Source organism: Anas platyrhynchos, chromosome 28 (assembly GCF_047663525.1).
Source record: "Anas platyrhynchos isolate ZD024472 breed Pekin duck chromosome 28, IASCAAS_PekinDuck_T2T, whole genome shotgun sequence".
Taxonomy (NCBI): domain Eukaryota; kingdom Metazoa; phylum Chordata; class Aves; order Anseriformes; family Anatidae; genus Anas; species Anas platyrhynchos.
The window spans coordinates 3,293,441-3,314,775 of NC_092614.1; the positions used below are offsets into that span (position 1 = coordinate 3,293,441).

At 53.8% G+C, this 21,335-nt stretch overlaps 1 protein-coding gene across 6 annotated transcripts in view; it reads right to left on the reverse strand.

Annotated features, from left to right (window-relative positions):
• KANSL1 (KAT8 regulatory NSL complex subunit 1) overlaps positions 1-21,335 on the reverse strand; it is a 92,208-nt gene that overhangs the window by 27,474 nt on the left and 43,399 nt on the right. For all 6 annotated transcript variants that reach the window (XM_072028706.1, XM_072028705.1, XM_027445321.3 and 3 more), the window contains one exon: positions 1,955-2,096. In XM_072028706.1, coding sequence (XP_071884807.1) covers positions 1,955-2,096 — 142 coding nt within the window. The remainder of the gene's footprint in view (positions 1-1,954; positions 2,097-21,335) is intronic.

Below are 21,335 nucleotides of genomic sequence, written 5' to 3' on the forward strand. Positions count from 1 at the left end.
TTTCTTGTTTTCCTCCACATCTTGCCAGGCTCCGACCAAAGCGCTCCCAAATGTGCTGAAAACACAATTAGAGCCCAGACGCCGGGCAGCGATGTACCCTCAAAGCAGAAGGTTGTTTTCCCCTGCCCTGTCCTTCCCTTGCTTTGCTTTGACAAAGCGACGCGCCCTGCTTGCAAGGGTACGCCAGGATGGAAATTTTAACATTCAAGTGCAATAAAACCAGAAAAGGAATAAAAAGGAATAGTGGCTGTGAATACCTCCAGAGCCTACACCTTAACCTCCTTATGTTTTAGGCCAAAAAAAGCCAGAGTTAAGGTATGTTGACCAAAAAAAAGACGGTGTCTCCAAATTCTTTAACTCTTGCCCTTGTACAGTTTGAAGTCAAGCCCATTCGAAGTCTCCTGTGTTATGTGTGTTTATTTCCTCGTCTTCTCTGCTTGCTGCAAGTTGATTCAGAAGTCTTTCTCTGAGCTCCTCGTTGATAAAACCCAAACACATTTGCCAAGGCATCCGTGAGCTCCACGACACCGACACGACAGCTGGGTGCAAGCGGTGACCTCCATGAATCCGTCAGAAGGACGGGGGCTGTGACTGCTGCTTTCCTGTGCAGCCCTCAGATCCCAAGCATCCCAACTCTTTTGCCACGCTAACTGGCAGGCTTCATCTTGAATTCACCCATCAGGTTACCGCAGTTGAGGAGTTTTTGTTTGAGCAAACGAAAAAAAGACGACAAGCTGTTTCCCAAACCCTCAGATGTACTTTTCGACTCTGACACAATGCTGTGACGTTCTCCTTTCAGACCTGGAGACTGCAACCTTAGACGCAAACACATGGGATGCTTGTAGCCATTATGGGGCCACTTCACGAGTCTGACAAGTTGTCAGAACCTGGGGAAAGCAGCACATCTTCTACTTCATGAGATGAGCTTCCCCATCTCCTTCCTTTATTAGCTCATAAATGTTTAGCCATTTTCTATTTGATACTTCAAAACCACCTTGTAAGATTTGCTTTCTTAAGGCAGAAGGGATAAGGATTCCTCTCCCTGATGTATTTATTCCCTTTCAGCTGGCCAGGCTCCTCCACCTACTCATTTCCAGCCCTCACTCACCCCATCAGCCTGTTCTTCTGCATAGCTGCATAACAGACCACAGTCTTCCTCTCCTGCCTGTGCCTCTCTGCCCCTCTGGAAGGCTCCCTCCCAGCCATCCCCATTCCACCATAAATCTTGGGAAAAAGAGTTCACTGGACACTGAATTCCTGAGGATCTCCAAGTTGATGCAATACCAAGATCCTTCTTGCCACAAACTCCAGACATTCCTCCCTGCAAGGCCTGACATTTAGACGTGCACGCCTGGACAAGTCTCGGTAACGATTCCTTCCTCATCCTTCTCTGCTCTCCCCCATCCTGCCATCTGAGAGCAAGTCTGAAAAAAAATAAATTCCTTCCACAGAGAAAGGTCAGCACCTAGAGTCTTTTTTTTTTTTTTTTTTTTTTCTGACTCAATTTTAAGCCTGTGCTCTGATAGCATCTGAAGCTAACTTCCTCCAGAGTCCCCTCCCTTCCCCAGCAAGCCTCTGGTCGAGCCGTTCCTTATCCCCGACTTCAGATACTCCCAAAGAGAAAGAAAGGTTAAACAAATCAAAGAAAAAAACAAGACTGGAGTGGTGGGCGAGTGCAACACATGTGCAAAAGCAGCAGTTTTGTTTGGCACCCAAAGACTGGCTTCTAGGTGAGGGATTGCTCTCTTCTTGTTACCGTATTGAAGCAGGGAAAAGAATTGCACTCAGCCCATGCCAAATTGCATCACCATTAGTCAGCGCCGTGCAATGTGCTCTCTGAGATGCAGGGGGGAAAAACTGCATCACGCTCTGCACACACACTCCCCACCGCAGCGGAAGGGAGAGAGCCATTAGGAGGCAGGGCAAAAACCCCACGTAGCCAAACAGTCCTCACCTTGTTGGCTCTAATCTGCTTGTAAATATCCGTTTGCTGCCGGATTCGGTATTCCAGGTCCGAGACGTGGGCTTGGAGCCAATTCCAGCGACTGACGATGGCTGCACGGTCTGCTGCCCATCTCCACTCTGCCCTTCGTCTCCTGCAAAAACAGACAGGGGAAGGGGGGATGATTTTGAGTGAGATTTTAATTACACAGCCCACGGAAAACCCGGCAGAACTGACAGCCAGATCAAAAGCTACAAGCTGAATGGCACGACCGATACCATCTAGCCACCACCAATAATTATCGGCCCAACTACAGGCGTGCTGGAAAAGCCATGCCTCCGCAGAGCGATATTAAACCAACTTTTGGTACCCGGTGATTGAAGTTCTGCCTATGCAAGCGTCAAGGTTTTACTCCACGCTCAGCTGAACCAGCAGCTCCAGTCCTACCTGGCCGCATCAGCCGGAGCCACTTCGCCAAGTCTCGAAGAAATAACACCCACCTGCCCGCCCTCCCTCAGCTCATCCCCTTTCAAAGCACCTCTGGCATCCGTCACAGAATAGGCTCGAACGCCAGCACAAACCACACGCCCACAATTAAGGCGCTGTGGCCACTCTCACAACGCATCATCGTTGGGTTTTCGGAGAGCATCTTCTGTTTGGAGGCGAGCAGCAGAGCTGACAGCGCCCTGCACAAGCTGCTGCCCTGCACGGAGGTGTTGCAAAGGAAAGGGGGCAACGACAAACTCGATTTCTGTCTCTGATGGCTCGACCGAGCAAAGAAAGCCAGGAAAAAAGAGCAGAAATTACCAAATGAGCTGCACCCCCCGATCTCACGGCTGCATGGGGGAGCCCACATGCTTTGCAACCCTTGGCTGATTTCCCACCTTCTTTATCTCTGCTGCGACCACAAAATACGGTTCAGCGGGAGCATAAATACGCTTTTGCTAGCACGTGGGCTACAGCGTCGCATTTTAGAGCCAACTGCTACAAAAACGCCCTGCTCCCCACCACCGAGCTCCAGGCAGGAATAAACACAAAGAGGTAAGGGACGCACAAATCCACGGCTCTGCTCTCCTACGTTAGAAGCTGTAACACCATGGGAATGGATCAGAAGGATCCTGATTCCAGTGGGTAAATACTAAAACTACCCAGAAAGAAAGAAAACCACAACGTGATGCAGAAACAAGGCACACAGAAGCGCACGCACGAATCCAGTGTCGCCGCACAACGCCTTTGCCACATCTGGATGGCTGAGAATAAGGAATTAGTGACAAAATAATTCCCTCTTCCCCCCATCCCTTCCTCCTACAGCATTTTTGGCACCGAGCACCTTGTCTAGGCTGGAGCACAGCCACCCCACCGCCCTCCCACCAGGCAGAGGAGCCCCAGCGAGGTCCAGGTTTTTCTTCCCCAACTACCCCAAGTCCCCTGCTGCTGAGATTGACCCGGTTGGAAGCTGAAACCAGCCACGAGAGCGCAAGCAATACTTGGTACACGAGATTTATTACCGAAGCACTGCAGAGACTGCGTGCCACAGCAATAAGCAAGTTCTTAGAAAAATCTGCACCTCTGATGCATCTGCCCTCGGTCAGGCGTCCTGCTACCAAACGTGGCCCTAAGAAAAGCACCGGGGTGACTACAGGTTTCACATCAGCTAAGCAAAATACCCTGAAACTAAGGAGTTGGCTCCTTCGATATACAAGCGAAACCCACAAATTCAGAGCAAGACGCGTTCTGCATGCTCTTGCCGGGCCGGTGGAGCGTGCGGGGGGCTCAGCGGTTGCTGGCATCACCCCATCACGGAGCTCGAATCCAGATCTCCATCCCAGCCAGGCTTAATTCTGTTCCACGAGGGATAACACCGCAGGAAAGGCAGGAAAGGGGTGGCCGGGCACTGGACCTTCTCCCTCCTCCTGCCGGGAGCTTTCTCTGAGTATCGCTGGGAAGGCAGCGCTGCTCCCACTCCATCACCCACGAGACTGATGGCATTTTTGGAGCATCATTTCCCACAAGGTTTTCCAGAGCACGTTACTTCTCCACCAGCAATGTTTCAGTGAAGTCCTACCACACTCTCATTTCAGAAGCAGAGGACAATTTCACTGGAGAAGAGTTCTTTTTTTTTACAAAATGCACCCTCAGCATCTGCAGGTAATCCCGACTTCAGGAACATCCCCAGAGTTTGGGATTCTAAGCCAGATCTCTGCAGGACTGTGCTTGCTCGCTGGGGATCCACCTTGGGAATATTTTTTTAAAAATCAGGTAGAAGAAAGGTCGAAAGCCGCCGAGAGCACCTCCGAACTCCTTCCTCCCCTGGCTTTCCTCTGCAAGGCAATAAAGCACCTGTACAATGCCACAAAGCCCCCGTGCCTGCTGGAACAACGCTGTCCTGCTCTGTGAAGCCTCACTCTTATTTCCATTACACAGAAATCAAGATTAAGGGTAAAAAAAACACCCAAAGCCCATTTCGATTCCGAGGCAGCACGGCGGTGTGAGCGGCGGCACAGCCATTCCTTGTTTCACCTTAAAATCAGGGCACATCCTACCCCGGAAAAACCCACTGGATTTAAACCCAAAATAAACCGAGAAAGCCAAAGGCGGGAACGTCTGCTTCATCCTCTGCCCCCCCGCAGCACAGGGGGAGGAGGGGAGGGGAGGACAGGCAGCGATGGCTCAGCCACACTTTCCAAAACAGCGCCGGGCGCAGCGAGCTCCCTCTATATTTAGAGCCGAGGCTTTTCAGAGCCGGCTCCATTCCCCCCCCTCTGCTGCAGTGTAGAGCTTTTCCTCCCGTAGATCAGCTTTTGGACACTCGGTGCGCAGCTTCTTTAGTTTTAATCTCTGCAAGAACACCTTGCAAAGCAGTATTTTCATTAGAAAGTGGCAACCGAGCACAAAACAGAGCGCTGGAAGAAGTCACGGGCAGTCACCCCAAACCCCAGCTGGACACCCAGCTGCTGGGGGCAGGGACACCCACTTTTTTTCTTTCTAAACATCAGGGGCTTGGAAATGATGATCAGTAGACCGGTTCACTCCACCTGCCCCAAAACAGGGCTGAATGAAGCTGGAAATGAAGGGTGGGGAGAGGCAGATGGCTGTGACCGTGCAGTGTGGCTCGTCCCGGGGGCAGACGGTGCTGGTGAAGGTGGCACGGGCAGCGCCGTGAGCAGCTCCTGCATCCATCCTCCAGGACAAACTCCTCCTCGTGCTGCTGCGTGGGCACCGTTTTGGGCAAGAGCACACACAAAGCAGGCTGTGGAGGACAACACACGACAGCCGTGCAGCCTCTCCAGCTCAGGACACGGCCACAGGACAGAAAAATGATTTAGGGGCTTGACTCTTTAAAAATAAATACACTCCCAGGTAGGCTCGATCCCCTGGTGGAGGCTGTGACGTGTCGGCTGCAGGCGTCGGGCGGCGCGCACGCAGCTGGCGTGGCACTCAGCTTGAGCGACAGGGACAGCGCGCGGCCAGCACGAGCAGATGGCGCCGCCGGTAAATCGCGCACAGAGCTGGCAGCCGGGAGCTGACACCGGCCCGGGTGGTGCAGGAAGAGGTGGAGGAGGAGGAAGAATAGAGGAGGAGGAGGAGAAGTGGTGGAGGAGGAGGAGCAGAGGAGGAGGAGGAAGAATGGCTGAGGACAAGGAGGAGCGGTGGAGGAGGAGGAAGAGCGGCGGAGCCAAGCTAGAGAAATGCTCAGCAATGCAACGCCGTGCCCATAGGAGGCTGGGGGCCTTCACCCATGGAAAAAGGCCTCCAATCCTGGGGTAAAATTGAGTTAAAGCCTTGACAAGGTGGCAGCAGCCCCCTCCTGGCTGGCACCGTGCTGCTGGATGTGCAGGGTTGGGCACAGCCTCTGCCTTCCCTGCAGAAACGCTTTGGAGAGCTGCAGGAAGCAACTTCATCAACGTGCCGAGTCCTCAGATCGCTCTGATTAAAGCCCGGGGAGCAGCTGAGAGATGGAGGGAGGCAAACATTTCATCAAAAAAAAACAACACAGCAGTTAAACATGACTGAAGAAAGGCAGGAGGAAAAAAATCCCGTGTTACATCAGCGCAAGTCCTTGGGACAGGCTCCAGTCCTTCCCCAAGCACACGACAGGCAGCTGTGGGTTTGATTCAGTGTCCTGAACAGCAAAAAGAAGCTCCCAAAAGCAAACACCCCCCCACACACCCCTGGGGCAGGTGCTGCTGCCCTGGATTAGGGTCCCCAGACGCAGACCACGGTGCTCACGGCCGGCCCCGCTCGCTGCCGCCCGGAGTTTTGGGCATTTCAGCCCGGGGCGTGCGCCCTGCTGTGTTTGGTTATAAAACAGGCAGGATAAATACAGCCCTGCCAACAAACACAGCCCACACCTAGGTCAAGGCGCTGCCGTCGGTACGACCTGTGCTAGGTTCAGTTGTCTCAGCAGCTGCAGTGCCGTAAGAGCCGGACGAGCCCCGTGGAGATAAGCGCCGCGGAGCGCAGCCTCTGTAGGGCTAAAACCAAGTGAAGCCACACAAACCGAGCTGCAGCCGTGCACGAGGCAGTTCTGGGTGAATTGGCACAGGGATCTCCCCGACAGAAGGCACACCCATGCCCTCCTTCCCCAAGCAGGAGGCTTTGCCCACTGCCTAGGAGGAAATTAAAGCCCCGTGAGAGCTCCCTGGTTCCCCACAGGTCTGATGAGCCGCGTTTGCTCGGCTCCTCCTAGACCCAGGAGAAGCTGTGCTGCTCCCAGCCCCCAGCTGTCCACCAGTCCGGCTCTCCTTCGGATGGACCCACCGGAGTGTAGGGAGAAACCCCTGCGAACCTCAGGAATTGGGGATGAGCAGAATTTTCTTCACCAGGAGATGCCCTGCGAAAGGCCCGGCTGAGAAGTGACCTGAGCAGAGCCACCAGCGGCTGCTAAACCATCCCGGTAATGGCACAAAAAAATGAAGTACAAGGATTTGGGATGGAAAAGTTTCCTTCACCTCGAGCCTAGATCATCCCAGGGCATTGTGAGGAGCAACAGGTAACGATGGAAGCAAGAAGACACCACCAGGAGAGAGAAATGGGACCTGTGGAAACGCTGAAAAACCCTTTACACAGCCTGGGGGGGGTGAACCAGCCCCGGTGGGACTGAGGGCAGACTGGGGAGAGCTTTCTGCCAGCAGGCACCGGGCCCGTGCCATGGGGATGTGGTGGGTTGGGTTGGGTCGGGTTGGGCAGCGCGGTGCCGTGCCGTGCCGGCCTCCCCCTGCAGCTCCCCGTGCGGCTGCTCCCCTCCTCCACTTCCCCTGGCAAACCCCCAGCGGTTTTCTGTCCCGAGCTGCAGTTGTTCCCAAAGTGGAGGCCGCGCTGGATTTGCTCTCCCCCTTCCCACGCAGCTTTCGGTGGAAAAAAATCGCCCAAGACGAGGCCGAGGTCAGAGCCCCGGAGTCCGAGGCCTTCTCCCCATGCTGGCGCAGCCTCCTCCTCCTCCTCGTCCTCCTCCTCCTCCTCTTCCTCCTCCTCCTCCTCCTCCTCTTCCTCTTCCTCCTCCTCCTCTTCCTAGCACACAGTGGCAGAGGTGTGAGCAGCTTTCACAAACCCTCGTAGGACGAGCATTTCCTGACCGAGACGGTGCAATATCTGCCCACCGAATGAGGCCTCGGTACCGGGAATCGAGACCTTTGTGAGACATTTGCCAGACCCACGCTGGGGGCCCCGCTCTGCCAGCCCTGAAGGTGCCTGGCACGGCCCTTGCCCACATCCCGCTGCCAAAATGCTCCAAGGAGCTCTCGGTGCCTCCCCGAGCACCGGCAGCTGATGCAATTCCTGCAATTCCCTGCTCCTAACCGAGGCCGGGCACGCACCAGGACCGTGCTCCTACTTCCACCTGGGCTCGTCGGCGAGGCCAAACCCTGCCAGCAGACCACAAAAACCAGCTTCAGCTACGCCAGCTGAAGACACTCAGCTGTCAGCTCTGTTAAAGGGCAAATTATCCACATTAATCCCGCGTGCTTTCCCTGCGTTACCTGCCACGAGGCAGCAGCCCCGGGGCAGGACTCGGCTGCGCAGTGCCTCGTGTCCGTCCTGGTGCAACGTCAGCTCCAAAAACCTCGTGGTTCCATCAGCTCCTTGCTTCACAGCACTGCAATCTGGTTAAGAACAGGATTTTATCATCCGCTTTTTTTCCTTTTTTTTGAGAGGCTCAGCTGCCAGTACTGACTGGAAGTAAAATACGGGGACATTTGTGGTGGGGCTCCGTGCTGCGGACACCGTTACTGGCATCAAACGACAGGACAAGGCCAGGCAAAAAGGCCAGCGCTCTGCTCACGGACGTTGCAGCCAGCAGCCATCCCAGCACCGTCCTCCAAGCGCTGTAAACAACTTCTTCACGTGCTCTGCTGATCTTTATTTGTGCCTCACTGAAGGGAAGAGATTCCCACCCAACTCAGGAGCTGTTTTCCAGCTTGTTCCCGTCCCCATATACTCCCCACGTCCACTCCATCCCCCTAACAGACCACCAGGCTTTTACACCTTCCTAAACTGACACGAAATGAGGTCTACGGGTGGAGCAAGGGTTAAGGGGAGGAAGAGATCCCAACAACCTCCTGAGCCCACCCCAATGTCTCTGCCCTCGGAGGAGCCAAAGCGCCCCATTTGTTCAGCTCAGTGCCCGCCCCCAACCCGCGGACAGCGGGCTTGTGAAGGGCTCCTCTGTTCACAGCTAAACCCAGCTCAACCCTCGGCCCGCTTCATTCAGCCCCGGACTCTGAAAAACCGAAGGGGCTGGGAGCAAAGAGTTATAAAACTCCACTGGTCCTCCCCGAAAAAAACCCCGCTGCTCTGAGGACTTTGGCGAGCGCAAATCCTACGGCATTTTGCGCAGGGATACCAGGCTGCTGCCCCAGGGAGAGGGCAGCCCTGGGTGGCTGCCAGCAGCCCGAGGCCGTGCGTTATTTGCATTTGAGCACAGCCGATCCCAGGACCCCGCTTTCTGGTGCCGAGGAACCATGCGAAGCGCCCCAGCGGCCGCAGCATGCGAGGCTTTGTCTGCAGGGCAAGCAGCGCTCCGGGCAGGATATGAAAGGTTTGTTTTGGCATCTCCGGTCCGGTTCTATGAAAAAGAGGAGGGGAAAAAAAAAACTGGCCCAGGCCATGCATTAAAGGATGCTTAAAACTCCTGCATAGGAGTTACTGCGGGACAAGCACAGCAGAATCCGGATTTCTAACACCCCGCTTGAGGTCTCCAGCAGCACCGGGCTGGAGCTGGTGCCCAGTGCTGGAGTTGCCAAGCCCAATCCTTGCCCCGGGCCACTCTGTCCTGGCACTTTGTCTCCCCCAGATCCTTCCCTAGCAGAAGGGTGCAGCCTGCGGATCTCAGAAAACCCTCGGACGGCACAAAACTCAATCCACCACCAGCTCTGCAGAGGGGAGAACAAAGGAGGGAAATTAAAAATACCAGAGTGAAGCAGCTGCCGCGGGGGGGGGGAGGACAACCCTCCCAGCCCTTCCTGCTGCCTGCTAGCAGGTTTTACTGAGATTCAGGACAATTTTAACTGCTTCAGAAGCTGTGGAACAGAAATACGCTCAAATCCACTCTTCAGGAGTTAAGTTTTCCCTAACATAAAAAGTCACAGGATTATTTATCTTGCTGAACATCGTAACCGTCTGCATTCCTCGGTATCACGCTTACCTTAACAAGTTTTTTACCTCTGAAGTGCAAATGGCTTCAAAAAAAGAAGCAAAAAAAGCAGCTATTGAACTATCCTTCCCTTAAAAGTAAGGCTTGGAGAAAAGAGCACGCCGTGTAGGAGCCACCCCAGCGAGTGGGCAGGGAACGAGCCAGCAAATTTGATGGAGATGCACGCACACGGAACAAACACCGCACTCAGTTTCTCTCCAAGAACCTGAAAATCATCATTTTCTTTACCTCCTGGTTCAGAGCAATGCTGCTGGCTGGTGAGATTTTAATTTCAGCTCACGCACACCTGTGCCGCAGGAAACGCAGTGAACACCTGAAGCCATCACAGCCCAAGGACACCGCTGCTCCTGGCATCACGGGGACATCACCTCGTGCGCCACCGCTTGTCCCAGCCTCACGGGGAGCCCACAGCATCCCAGATCCGAGGCCAGCACGGTGACAGGGCGCAGGGTTGGTGGTGCCAAATCACTGCCATGTCTGTGTGACCCCTCTCTTGGCCCCATGACAATCCCAACAGGAAGCACGAACCCAGCAGGGAGCACGCGGAGCCTTTTGCTGAAGCCTGGGTGCCTCCGAAGGGCAGAGCGCATCCCTTAGCAGGGCTTGGTGTGAGGAGCTGGAAGGATGCAATAAACTCTTCTGTTTGGCTGGTCAGCCTAATTTTAGGGTCGTTAAAGCCACGCTGGCAGAAGGATCTGTGGGATTCCAGACGCCAGCTCCCGAGGTGGGTCCGTGCATGGTGTCAACACATTTTGGTGACACCACAGCAGCTCCATCGCACCCAGCTCGCCTACAGCCGAGCCAACAGGAACCAAACCACAGCCGGGCACTGGTGGGTAAGAGAATGGACCGGGTCCCAAGGCAAGAAATATTACAACAGCCCTGTCCCCCCTGCCATCCCAGCAGCGTGACCAGCACACGACGGGGTGCCCCAAGGAGGACACCTCCCAAACACAGACACGGGAGCCTGGTGCCGGTGCTCCTCTCAGCACCCCTACCTCGTCCCTTCCCAAAGATCACCGCAGAGAGCATCTTCCCAAAGTCCTCAACCCCCCAAACCATCGTGCACACACAGGTGTGACCCCAACGAGCTCCTTCTGGTTCCCCTGAAGCTCCTGCTGCTCCATCACCCCACAGCTTGCTCAACTTCTTCAGCTGCCTCAAGCTGTCACCTGCTTAAAATTAGAAATAATGCCCTAATGCTCAATTAAGAAAATCCCAGTAAGGCCCCTAATCATAAAGGGCTCTGACGTAGCATATTGGGTAAACTATAAAAAGATTTCAGCAAAACAACCTTCATGATTTTATTTTCCGTCGGGTTCACGACCGAGGCACCAGTTTGGCAGCGCGCCGATCAGAAGGGAAACAGCACGGCCCAGCAGAAGGCTCTGCTTAGACTCAGAAGCGGAGTTCAGATTTTTTTTTTGCTCTGTCTCAGTCTCCCGAATGCTTGAAGATCTTTGCTGGAATTCCTCACGCCGGTTGCCAGGGCTAGGTTTGAACTTCGGCGATATTTCCAATCCGAGCGCCCCAGATCTTTACGCTCTGACATTTATGTAATGCCCCAAGCATTTGTTCAGCTGACTGTCTGAAAAACATCCACTGCAAGCTTTAGCTGCTCTTCAGCCCTTAGTAGCAACAATTGTTCTGTGACAATAGCCTCAAATTCCCAGTTTATTCGTCTAGGCCAATGCAAGGACTTGGGCTCCTGGCTGAAAGCTGCTTCAGCTCCCGCTCACTACAGGGCAAGACGAGGGGGGGGAGAAGGGGAAGGTGGTAGAGGAGCAGCCTGGGGACAGGGGGGGCAGCCGGAAAAGCGTGGACGTGAAGAGCTGGCTGGGCTCACCAGCAAAAACCGCCTCTCCAGCTGCACAGCAGAGCAGCCAGCTGGAAAATACCACGTTTATAGGAGAATTTATTGGAGCGCTTTTCCAATGTAGCTCTCCCCACGCTCACGGGCAGCTCCGCAGGCACAGCGGCCAGCAGAACAGAACAGGCAGCCCAGAATTTCCCTGATCATCCTCACACCAGAAAACACAAGGCAGTTTGTTACCCCTGGTGGCTAAAGCCAGGAACGAGGAGGTAAGAACAGACCACGCGTGGCACTTTGGGTTGGTTTCTCTTTTTAATAACTGGAGAAGTTTTCTCTGACTGCAGCGCGCTGCTAAGTTCATCGGTAATTTTCCCCTTTAGCTCTAATTAATACGCCATTCCCAGTCATACCGACTAAGCACCACGATGCATAAATACCTAACGTAACAGGATGAGCAAGCTCCCAACATGCTTCTTCCAGGAATGTGTGCTCCGTTTTGGTAAGCGTGGCCCTTTATCAGCGCTCGCATTTCGCTTACAGCAGCTTCCCAGCAGGTCTGGGTCGCACAGGAAAGCACAATCGCTACCTTTTTAGACCCGCATTTTAGTTATATTTCTTCCATTAGAAAGCAGAGTGATAAAAGCTCTATCCTCAGGCAAATCTGGCCCTTGTTTTTCCTCCTTCAGGTTCAGAGTGGGGTTTCACTCCGAGATTCACAACCTGCCTTTTGGGAGGCACCAGCAGCTCCTGCTCCTGGAGCAGAGGATACAGCAAGGGATACCAGAGGTGCTTTTACCACCTTTGCTGATGTATCACGAGCACAACCAGCAACAAGTGCCAAAATTCAAGAGAACGGTTAGGTTGCTTTCAAGTAAGAGGTCCTGAACTGCTTGGCCAGCTGCAAGGATTGCAGTTCCAGGCTAAAACTGCTCGCTGCCGAAGAGCAGCAGCGCAGCACGCGCAGGCAGATGGACCGGCAAAGAGCACAAGCCAAGCATCCCCAACACATCCCCGGACAAAACCAGTGAAGAAACGAAAGCTGCACAGGATGGATCTGACTTTTCGGACTGCTGTCAGCTGAACTTCCTATAAATTAACGCAGTTACAATTCCGAAGAGAAGGAAGGGGGTGCTCAGCGCCTGAAATTCTCAGAATGAGACTAAGCGCACAACAGAGAGGAGACAATTGCAGCCCGGAGTAAAGCATTTGAAAAGTTATTACACTTGTTCAACAGCACAGCCCTTTGTGTGTGTGCAAATAGAGGAGTTTGGTGTCAAAGTGGGGGAGCGCTCACGATAGACCATTAGTGACACAATCCCTGGGGAAAGGAGAATAGAGACTATGCAAATCAGGAGCTATTGTTAAAAGGGAAAATTTATTTCACATTCCTGAGCAGCAGTGTTCCTGGAGCATAACAATTGGTGAGGCCCTTCTGCTGAGTACTGCACATTTTTATGCTCCACAGTAAATCAATATTCCATAATACAGAAACTATGTTAAATGATTGCCAGTGCGAGGCCGGCAGCTCCGAGCTCCAGTTGGTGAACAGCATTAATGCAACGCTCTATCAAACCAGGACTTATTTGGGACATGCTTTTCATTGATGAGAAGAGTTTACTCAAGGCAGAAGTGATGGAATTGATCTCCAGGATGCTCAAACCTCCCAGCGCATCGCGGTGAGGACAGCACGGGCAGACACAACTCGATCCGAGCACGCGGCGCTGCCTGCAGTCACCTCGGGGTTGCAAAGCCTTCCAGTCGGGCAGCACCAGCACAACTATTTGGCAATAAGGCACCGAGGAAGAACTCTAATCTTGATGTGGGAGCTCCCTGGATGCCCACACCCCAGCTCTCCTTGCAAGACGAGGGGACGGCTCCTCCAGCAGCGGCCGAGAAGGATGCCCCAGCACCGGCCGCAGCCACCTGCCCAAACTGCTTCCAAGGAAGCAACTTCTGATCCTTATCTTTCCAAGGAAGCATTTTCTGATCCCTACACTACTTCTAAAACTGACTGTTGGGAGCAGTCCAACCGAAACGTGCTTGTGTTTTCCTCTTGGCAGAGCCAGCAGACGGCACCAGGTCTTCCTCTTCTCCTCCTGTCCCCCATCCACGGCACTTTGCAAAAACCAGAGAGTGATGGAGGGAAGGGAACCAGTGTAGGAGTGCACACCGCTTCCAGCTCTTCCCTTTTTATTATGCAGCTGTAGGACCAAAGGTCAAAGGGTGTTTTGTCATGGGTTGAGGGGAGGGGGGTGTCTTTGTTCAGCTCCACAGGTTGTGGCCCAAGATCAAAACGGGACTTAGAAATAAATGCTGGCCTCTGCTGCCGGCCTGGGAAACTCCTGCACTCCCGGGATGAGCAGGAGGAAAAGGAGAGGGCTTGGCAAGCAAGTCTCAAAATGCAGAAGCCTAACGTGAAGCCTGAGTTCACAAACCTGGCTCCGAGCATCACAGAAGCAAGCTCTGCTCTGTACCTGAAGCACAAAAGCCCCGAACCCTTTTCCCAACAGCCTGTTTTTAAGAAGCTTTCCCGGTCCTTCCTCGTTGCCCATTAAAGCAAGCAGGGTTTGAAATTCAGCAGCAGCAATCTAGAAAAGGTTTGTTTGGAGCACGCAGCGACAGAACAATACAGGTGGAAGCCAAGAAGGATTTCCAGCCAAAGCAGCAGTGAGCCACGCAGCTCCAACGGGGCGGCTGGGCAGGGACCAACAGCAAACTGGGAGGTTTGGGGACACGTGGGAGCAGCGAACAGAGGCAGCCCCGCTGTGTAACAGCCTCAGGGGGGGAATTCACACGTGGGGTGCAGTCCCCAGGCCCCCCACTTTCACCAGGGGCGATGCACGAGGCAATCTGCTCAGCACCCGCAGCTCGTGCCCGCTCACTCGGGGGCTTGCCCTGATTTCCAGGCCTTCAACCTAAGCAACAAGACTCAAAATATGTATTTCTGGCTCAAAGCACAGGACGGTCGTCCCTCTAAAGTAGAGAAATAGCAGGCCTGTTAGGAGCAGGGGACACCCACCGACCACAGCTCCTGGCACCCCATGGTAGTGGCCGCGCTCTGCCCCAACCAGCGCAGGCACGGCCAGAGGAGGCCCCCAGCACCAAGACTGGTGTGAAACAGAGCAAGGGGACAGCCACACGTCAATGTCAAATCTGAAGGTCGTTTAGCCCAGGGAAGGGGCAGACGTGCTATTTCTGGCACAAAACCAAGAGAAGTTTCCTCCCTCAACCCCTTTGCGATAACGCGGGAATAACACAAGGCTTCTGGCCCCCCCTCCTTTACCTTAGGAACAGAGTAAAAAAATCCTGGCTGAAGGTTTATTGTACAGTACGGGAGCACGAAAAAGTCCAGAGAGAAATGGAAAGAGAAAGAAGAGAGGGAAGGAGGGGAGGCTGATGTGAATGATGCTGCGTTGGGTTTGGCCTGAGCCACAGGGAGATGCGGCACCGAGCATTTAGGGGTAGGGGCAGGGGGGCTGCTGCTGGCCTCGGCCCCGTGGCAACCAGCACTAGAAAAGGACCATCAGGAGGCATGAATTAAGGAATTATGAACTAAGGAATTAGCAATTATGGCCCACAGAGAGGTTTTAAGGCACTGGATCAAATCCGAGAGCGATGACGCGGGGGCAGGTGCTGGGGCAGAGACTGGGGACGGGGAGCTTTGTGCAGGGCCGCCTGTCCCGGGGTAACTGGGGACGGCCAAACTGCAGCACGCCCAGGCTGTGAAAATCGCGTTTTATTCCCATCAGGAGAAGAAAGGCACAGCCTGCATTGTTCGACCATGTTAAACGCCTTTTGTAGCAGATGCTGCGGCGTACAAAGAGCCGAAGGAACAGGATTCGCACATCGGGCGGGGGACACAAAGAGCATCTCCGCTTTCCAAGGAAGGACTGAGCTCCAACCAGGTCCAAGAACCTTCCAGAAGGGCAAATGGCCACTAACGAAGGTCACTAATGAAGGGTTTTCGGGGAACTTCCCAGCTCAGCTCCATACAGACTGACACATCACGCCACTTCCCTCCACTAGCACTCGTCCCCCTTTTCACACCAGCAGACGTCTGCCAACACCTCTGCATTTCTCAGGCACTCCTGGATTCTTTTTTGCAGTTTTTCCACCCAAAAGCTCACTTAACGAAGCTGCAAGTCACCCTGCACGGTCCCACGAAGCACAGCACAAAAATCTGCCCTGTGCTGGACCCAAAACTGGGAGCTCCCTGGATCCGTCCTGTGCCTCCCACGCCGGGCGCCCTACCCCGGGACGAGGCGTCACCGCTGAGCTGTGAGCGGCCTTTTCCCCGTAACACCTACAAAACAGATTCATCACCGGCTTCAGTGGAAGTTGGCGAGTCCAGGAGGACAAGCAATGCATTAACGTCTGTGCTCTGTGCTCAGGCAGCCTCGGTTTTGGCCTGTGAAGGCGTTTGGGATGTCCTCGCTCGGTGAGGCGGCAGGGAGAGCGGGTACGGCACTGCCTGCAGCCCCGAGCAGGGGATCGGAGCCCTCCTCCTGCCCGTCCTTGGGGAGCAGCAAGGCTCAGCGGTGATGGATGCAGCTGAAAAAGCCTGCGTGAGCTGCTAGGAAGGAACTGAGACAAAAAGGGCCGAATGCTCCACTTGGCGAGCGAGCTGAAGGCCGACATCGTCTCCTCCACCCCTGCCGTACGCGCTGCCCTTTGGTACAAGGACAAAACACGCTTGGCACAAGGGGTTTGGAGGGAAAAGGGTGAGGGGAAGACTCGGTGCCCGTGCTCCACCTGTCCCCCGGACAGAGGACTTCAGTCTCGGGGCTGTCAGGGCTCCGTCCTTCACCACGACTCAATGCACTGTAAAACGAGTTCCTCCCCCCAAACATAGTTCTATCCACAGGAGGCCTCTGCTCCTCGCTGCGGGCTGACAAAGGCCTTAATGTTTAAACTTACAGATACCCTATTTATTTTCCTGAAAAGAGTACGGGGTAATTCAAACCCTGGGAGAGCGTGCATGCCTTGGAGGGGGAAGGAAGCGGGAGCTGAATGAGCCCGCAGAACTCTTTTTCTGCGGCGCTGAGAGCTGGCGATGCTCACAAACGCTGGAATTCCTATGCACGCCGTCCAAACTGCAAATCCCTCTGTGCCCAGCGAGGCCAGGGCTCGCACCAAGAGCCTGGAGAGCCGCAGGCTGGAGCCCTGTCACGGCTCCACGGTGCCGCCTTCCCCAGGGCTCGGTGGCACGGGCTCCGGCGGTGGCAGCTCGCCGGTGTGCTGCTGGCGGCCACCATCGGGTCCCCCAAATGAAAGGGGCAGAATTGGGGTGTGCTGAGCGCCCGCAGCCACGAGGGAGCAGTGGGCATGGCCGTGGCGGGGCAGCCCAGCGAGCCCGGGTTGCTCTTTAACCAGGTTGCTATTTAGATTGCTGCGATAACGAGCTTCAAAAGTAACATCCAGCTGAAAGCCGCCCGAGGATGGGCAGTTTGCACATCACGAGGTTCCCGTTTCTGCTTGATGGCAGATTTCCCCCCGGGGTGTGTCTTCCTTTAAGGTTCCAGATGTGAAATTTCCTTTGGGTGTCCCTCTAAGGGCCGACCTGGTGCGTGCTCCTCTGCTCACAGCAAGTTCCCGACACCAGAGGTTCTCCTGAGCGCAATAAATCCTTAACTGTGGCATTCCTGCAATCACCCTTTACAGCCTGTTTGCATCTTCAACACAGCAACAAGCACTCCGCAAAGCTGATAAAGAACTGGCTGCACTAGTTCCCAGGTGTCCAAGTCCACTCCGAGTGTCCCCAAGCGGGACGTGGGCACAAGGCAGCTTATACAGGTGTGCCACCGCCTGCTGCCTCCCCGAACTTTCTTGTCCCAATGGTCAGAAAACCCACTCAGCTTCAGCCCTGGAGTTCAGCCAAAGGAACCCCAAATTCAGATGGACACCTAGCACAGAAATTCCCTCCATCCTACTGTTCAGACTGTTCACAGGCTCACGCAGCCAGACTGAAGCAGACCACCAGCACATCTCAACCCCTCAATACAACAGCAGAGCCCTCGTACGTTTCTCCTAACCCTGCTACAGCTTTTCCTAAGACAACGCTGCCAAAAAAAAAGCCTATGGAGGTTTTAGTTTAGTACATCACAAAAGTTTATAACGTTTTTTATTTCAGCAGCTCGCACACATCCTGCTCTGCACGTAACAAATCTTTACCTTATTTCATTCTGGACTGCTCTGAACGGCGCAGGGATGAGCGATGTGGTTTCATTGAGAACTTCTCCGGCTGGAGAAGCAACTCCTGAGTTTCCTCCATAGCTTTTCTGGTAAGGCATCAACATCCCACCGTGTCCCGCTAAATACCAGCTGGATTTGTGCTGCCACCTCCTTCGCAGCTCCTCCTGTGCCGGGCAAGACGCTGCCGCCCTCCCCTCTCCCTACCCCCAGACCATGAGCCACTACTCCACCGAGTACAAACCTCTTGCTGATGTGCGAGTGAGATCCAACCTCATTCCCTCCATCTGCGACCTATTTACATCTCTAAAGCACATTTTTCTGGTGCTGAATGGTCACCAGGTCCCAGCAATGCCCGGATTTGGGGCACTGCTTCGAATGGGACGGGCTTCGCAGGGTGAAGTTGGTGTAGCGCAGAGCCCAGCTACATGAAGTCACAACGGTGCGGCCGCTCTGCAGAGCCAAAAGGCACCAGCCCAGAAGGTTTAGGGACAGAACAGTGAGGAGAGATCCTGAATTAACTCCAGGTAGGAGCAGATCCACATCTGACCAGGAATAAAAGCACAAAATCAGGGCGAGAAGCTGGCTGCTGCGCGTGCAGCTGTAGGTCCACGGTGAATTACGGGGGTTCCTATATTATAGGGTCCCTGTAGTTGAAGCTTTTACCATTTCCCACAGGAAAGCTGTTCCTTACGGAGCAGGACACTACAGGTGTCCCACCACAGAATCCCGACCAAGGAGGTGGGGAGGAACCCATGGACACACTTCGTTCAGTGTTCTTTTTATCTCCTTGCACTCCATTTTCTTTCCTCAATGTCTCAAAAAAAAAAAAAAAAAAAAGAAGCTACAAAACTATCCCTCTCCTTTAGTAATCTTGAATATATTTCTTAGCACTCCTGCTGTACAAGAGGAAATGTACAATTCGACCTCCAGCAGCCTACACCCAGCCTTTTTTGCCCTTCTTTTTTTTTTTTAAATACAACTCTCCCTTCCCCCAGAGCTCTCATTTCACAGTGATCTTGCCAGCGCCCGCATCAGAGACTGGCCAGCAATTAGGGTCAGAGGAAGTGGCAGCATTTCATGGATGCGTTTACTGAGAAAGCCCCCAGGCAGCGGGGCAAGGAAGCCCGGGAAGTTCTCAAAACCCTGCCATCCCTTCCCAGCCAACCTCTGCCCGCGTAACATTCAATTATGGGGAAAACTGAGTGAAAGGACACAATTTGGAAGGAAGGAAATGGAGATCCTGAGCCCCAGATCACGTGCAGGGCAGATCTCTTCCCCACTGCAGACAGGATGCTGGAAGCTCTGAGCCCTCCTCCCTCTTCTTTTTTTTTCTTTTTCCTTTTCTACCCAAGGAGGAAAGCGTGTAAGACAGCACGTGCTTTCCTGAACAAATCCAACCACGCTGCATTTTTCCCCTATGTGCACGTCACCGTCCGGCCCTGATTGCATTGAGCATTTTCCAACGATTCGGACAAGGCATGGGATTATTTCAGCTCAGCAGCACTCTCTCCCTGCTGGATGGGATGCTCGCTGGGACCTACGGTCCTGTACCAGAGCACACCGCCTGTGCCAAGCTCCCTCCTTTACACTTGTAGGGAAATTTGGGGAATTTAGGGCTATTTACCATTTATTGGATACTAGAGGATGGTGGCACTGTTGTGTGCTCGAAGCTTACTGCTCCTGGAGGCTGCTGCTGGCTTTCTGCAGAGCTCGACGCCAACTGCGGCAGATGCAAGCCCTAATCCCAACATGAGAAAGGCGAGAGCCCAGCGGCACGGGGCTGGCTGCTGCGGCCGGCCGACAGGTGTGGATTCGGGAACCTGGCCTGGTGACAGCGCCTCAATGCTCCCCTTCATGCCGGGCACTTCTGGGACAATGAAGTCCCTTGTCCGCCGCTGCGTAAATCAAGTTCCTCTTTGTGAAAGTTCAGCTCCAGCCAGCCACAGCCTCAACCCCACCCCAGGACTCAGAGGGACAAACCCAAGCTCCAGCGCCTCCGCTGCCCTCCGATCCCGTCTTCTTGCTGCTGGGAAATTCTCCGTACGGCCCTGGCTTAACCAAATCCTTGCAAATTCAGAGCTTTATACCGGATCCAAGAGCCCCGGCGATCCTCAAGGGCAGTTGCCAGGCCTGGCAAAGAGGGCAAAAAAGGCAGAGGAAATGAGTCTGGGCGCAATTCAAACACTCGTGCGCAGCCATCGCATGGAGAGGTTGTGCAAACGCGTTTCAGAAATAGGTCAGAGAAACGGGAAAGCAAATGAAAGACAGATGGCACCGCGAAAGGGGAGGCAGGAGGAAGAGGGCAACAGCACCACAGCCAAGAGAGAAGCAACCGAAGAATTCCTCAATGAAATCCCTGTTCGGTTTCACAGCCCCGTGCTCGGGAGCTGACAAGTAGTGGGGATGGAGCAGGAAGCCCATTTTACTTTATGCTTGGGGGGGGGGACAGGAAAAAAAAAAAAAGAAAACCGCATCTCTGAGCACAAGGCACTGTTCACCTCCCAGAATCTCAACCTCGGAGGTGTCAACGTCTTCCCGGGAACGGAGCCAAAGCGTGCTCATAATTACGGACTAAAGGACGGCGTGGATTTAGGGCACGCCACCCTCCATCCCCAGCAGAATCCCGCCGGTGTCAATACCACCTTTGTGAGAACTTCACGAGCCAACTGCGACCTGCGTGCGCCGCAGGAAATTAGGAGGGAAATTAGGAGGGCGGCGTCTTCAGCTCTCTGTCAGGGAGGGAGGCCTCGGCGCTTAATCTCATCTTCTGCCCTAATCCAAATCTATCCCCGTGCCACCGCGGCGCTGAGCACGGCACAACTGTGACACCATTTCGGTAATTTAGCTCTTTTGTTCTTCTGTAAAGAGTTGTTTTTACAAGTCTAAAGCTGCGTGTATGTAAAAAAATACAGATCTCTTTTTAAATGTTTAATTGTTTAAAGGTAACTCTTGCTAAGCTATCAGAAGGGTTCGTACACACAGGAGACAAACCACATCCCGGCTGATTAGCAACTGAAAGGGAAGACTGAGAACAGGAGGCATTTTGAGTAATTTCTGCAGAAACACGAATCTAAATAAACCTTGATTGAAGGAACAAAAAGGGGTAGGACGCGGCGCTGACAGAAGATGGCTTACTGCACCAGCAGCGGGGGACGGCTGAGCACGCTTAGCGCTCCTGTCCTGATTTAGCAGAAACAAAGGAACATAAACCAGAATTACAGAAATGTTTTTTTAAAAAAACAAGGGGAAAAAACACGCTTTTGAAAGAGTTTCTGATCATTCAGGATGAAGACCGCTCTGTTAAAAGAAATAACCAGCCATCCACCCACGAGCAAGAGCGAGTCGAGTCTCGGTGGTAACAGAAACTGCCGAAAGCCACAGCATCTCGATTTCAACTCTTAGCTCTGCTGAGATGGCACAGGACAAGAAGATCCCATCCACGAGCACTTTGGCTTGCCACGAGGCTTCCCGACCCAACAGGCAGGGAAGGAAACAAGAAGCGATGGCCAAGAGATCAACCCAAGCAAGGTCAAGCCAGGAGACATGAACAGATCCCCATCCTACAACGATTCCTTCCTTCCCTATGTGATGTGAGCGATCCCATTGGGCCCCTAAGTTCAAGTATACAGGGAGAAAATACTAAAACACGTTTATGACATCAGGCAGCGCTGTCTGTACTGTGTGCTCACGGAGAGAGCAGCCAAGCTGAAAGTATTTTCAGTCCTAGCAGTGTGTCC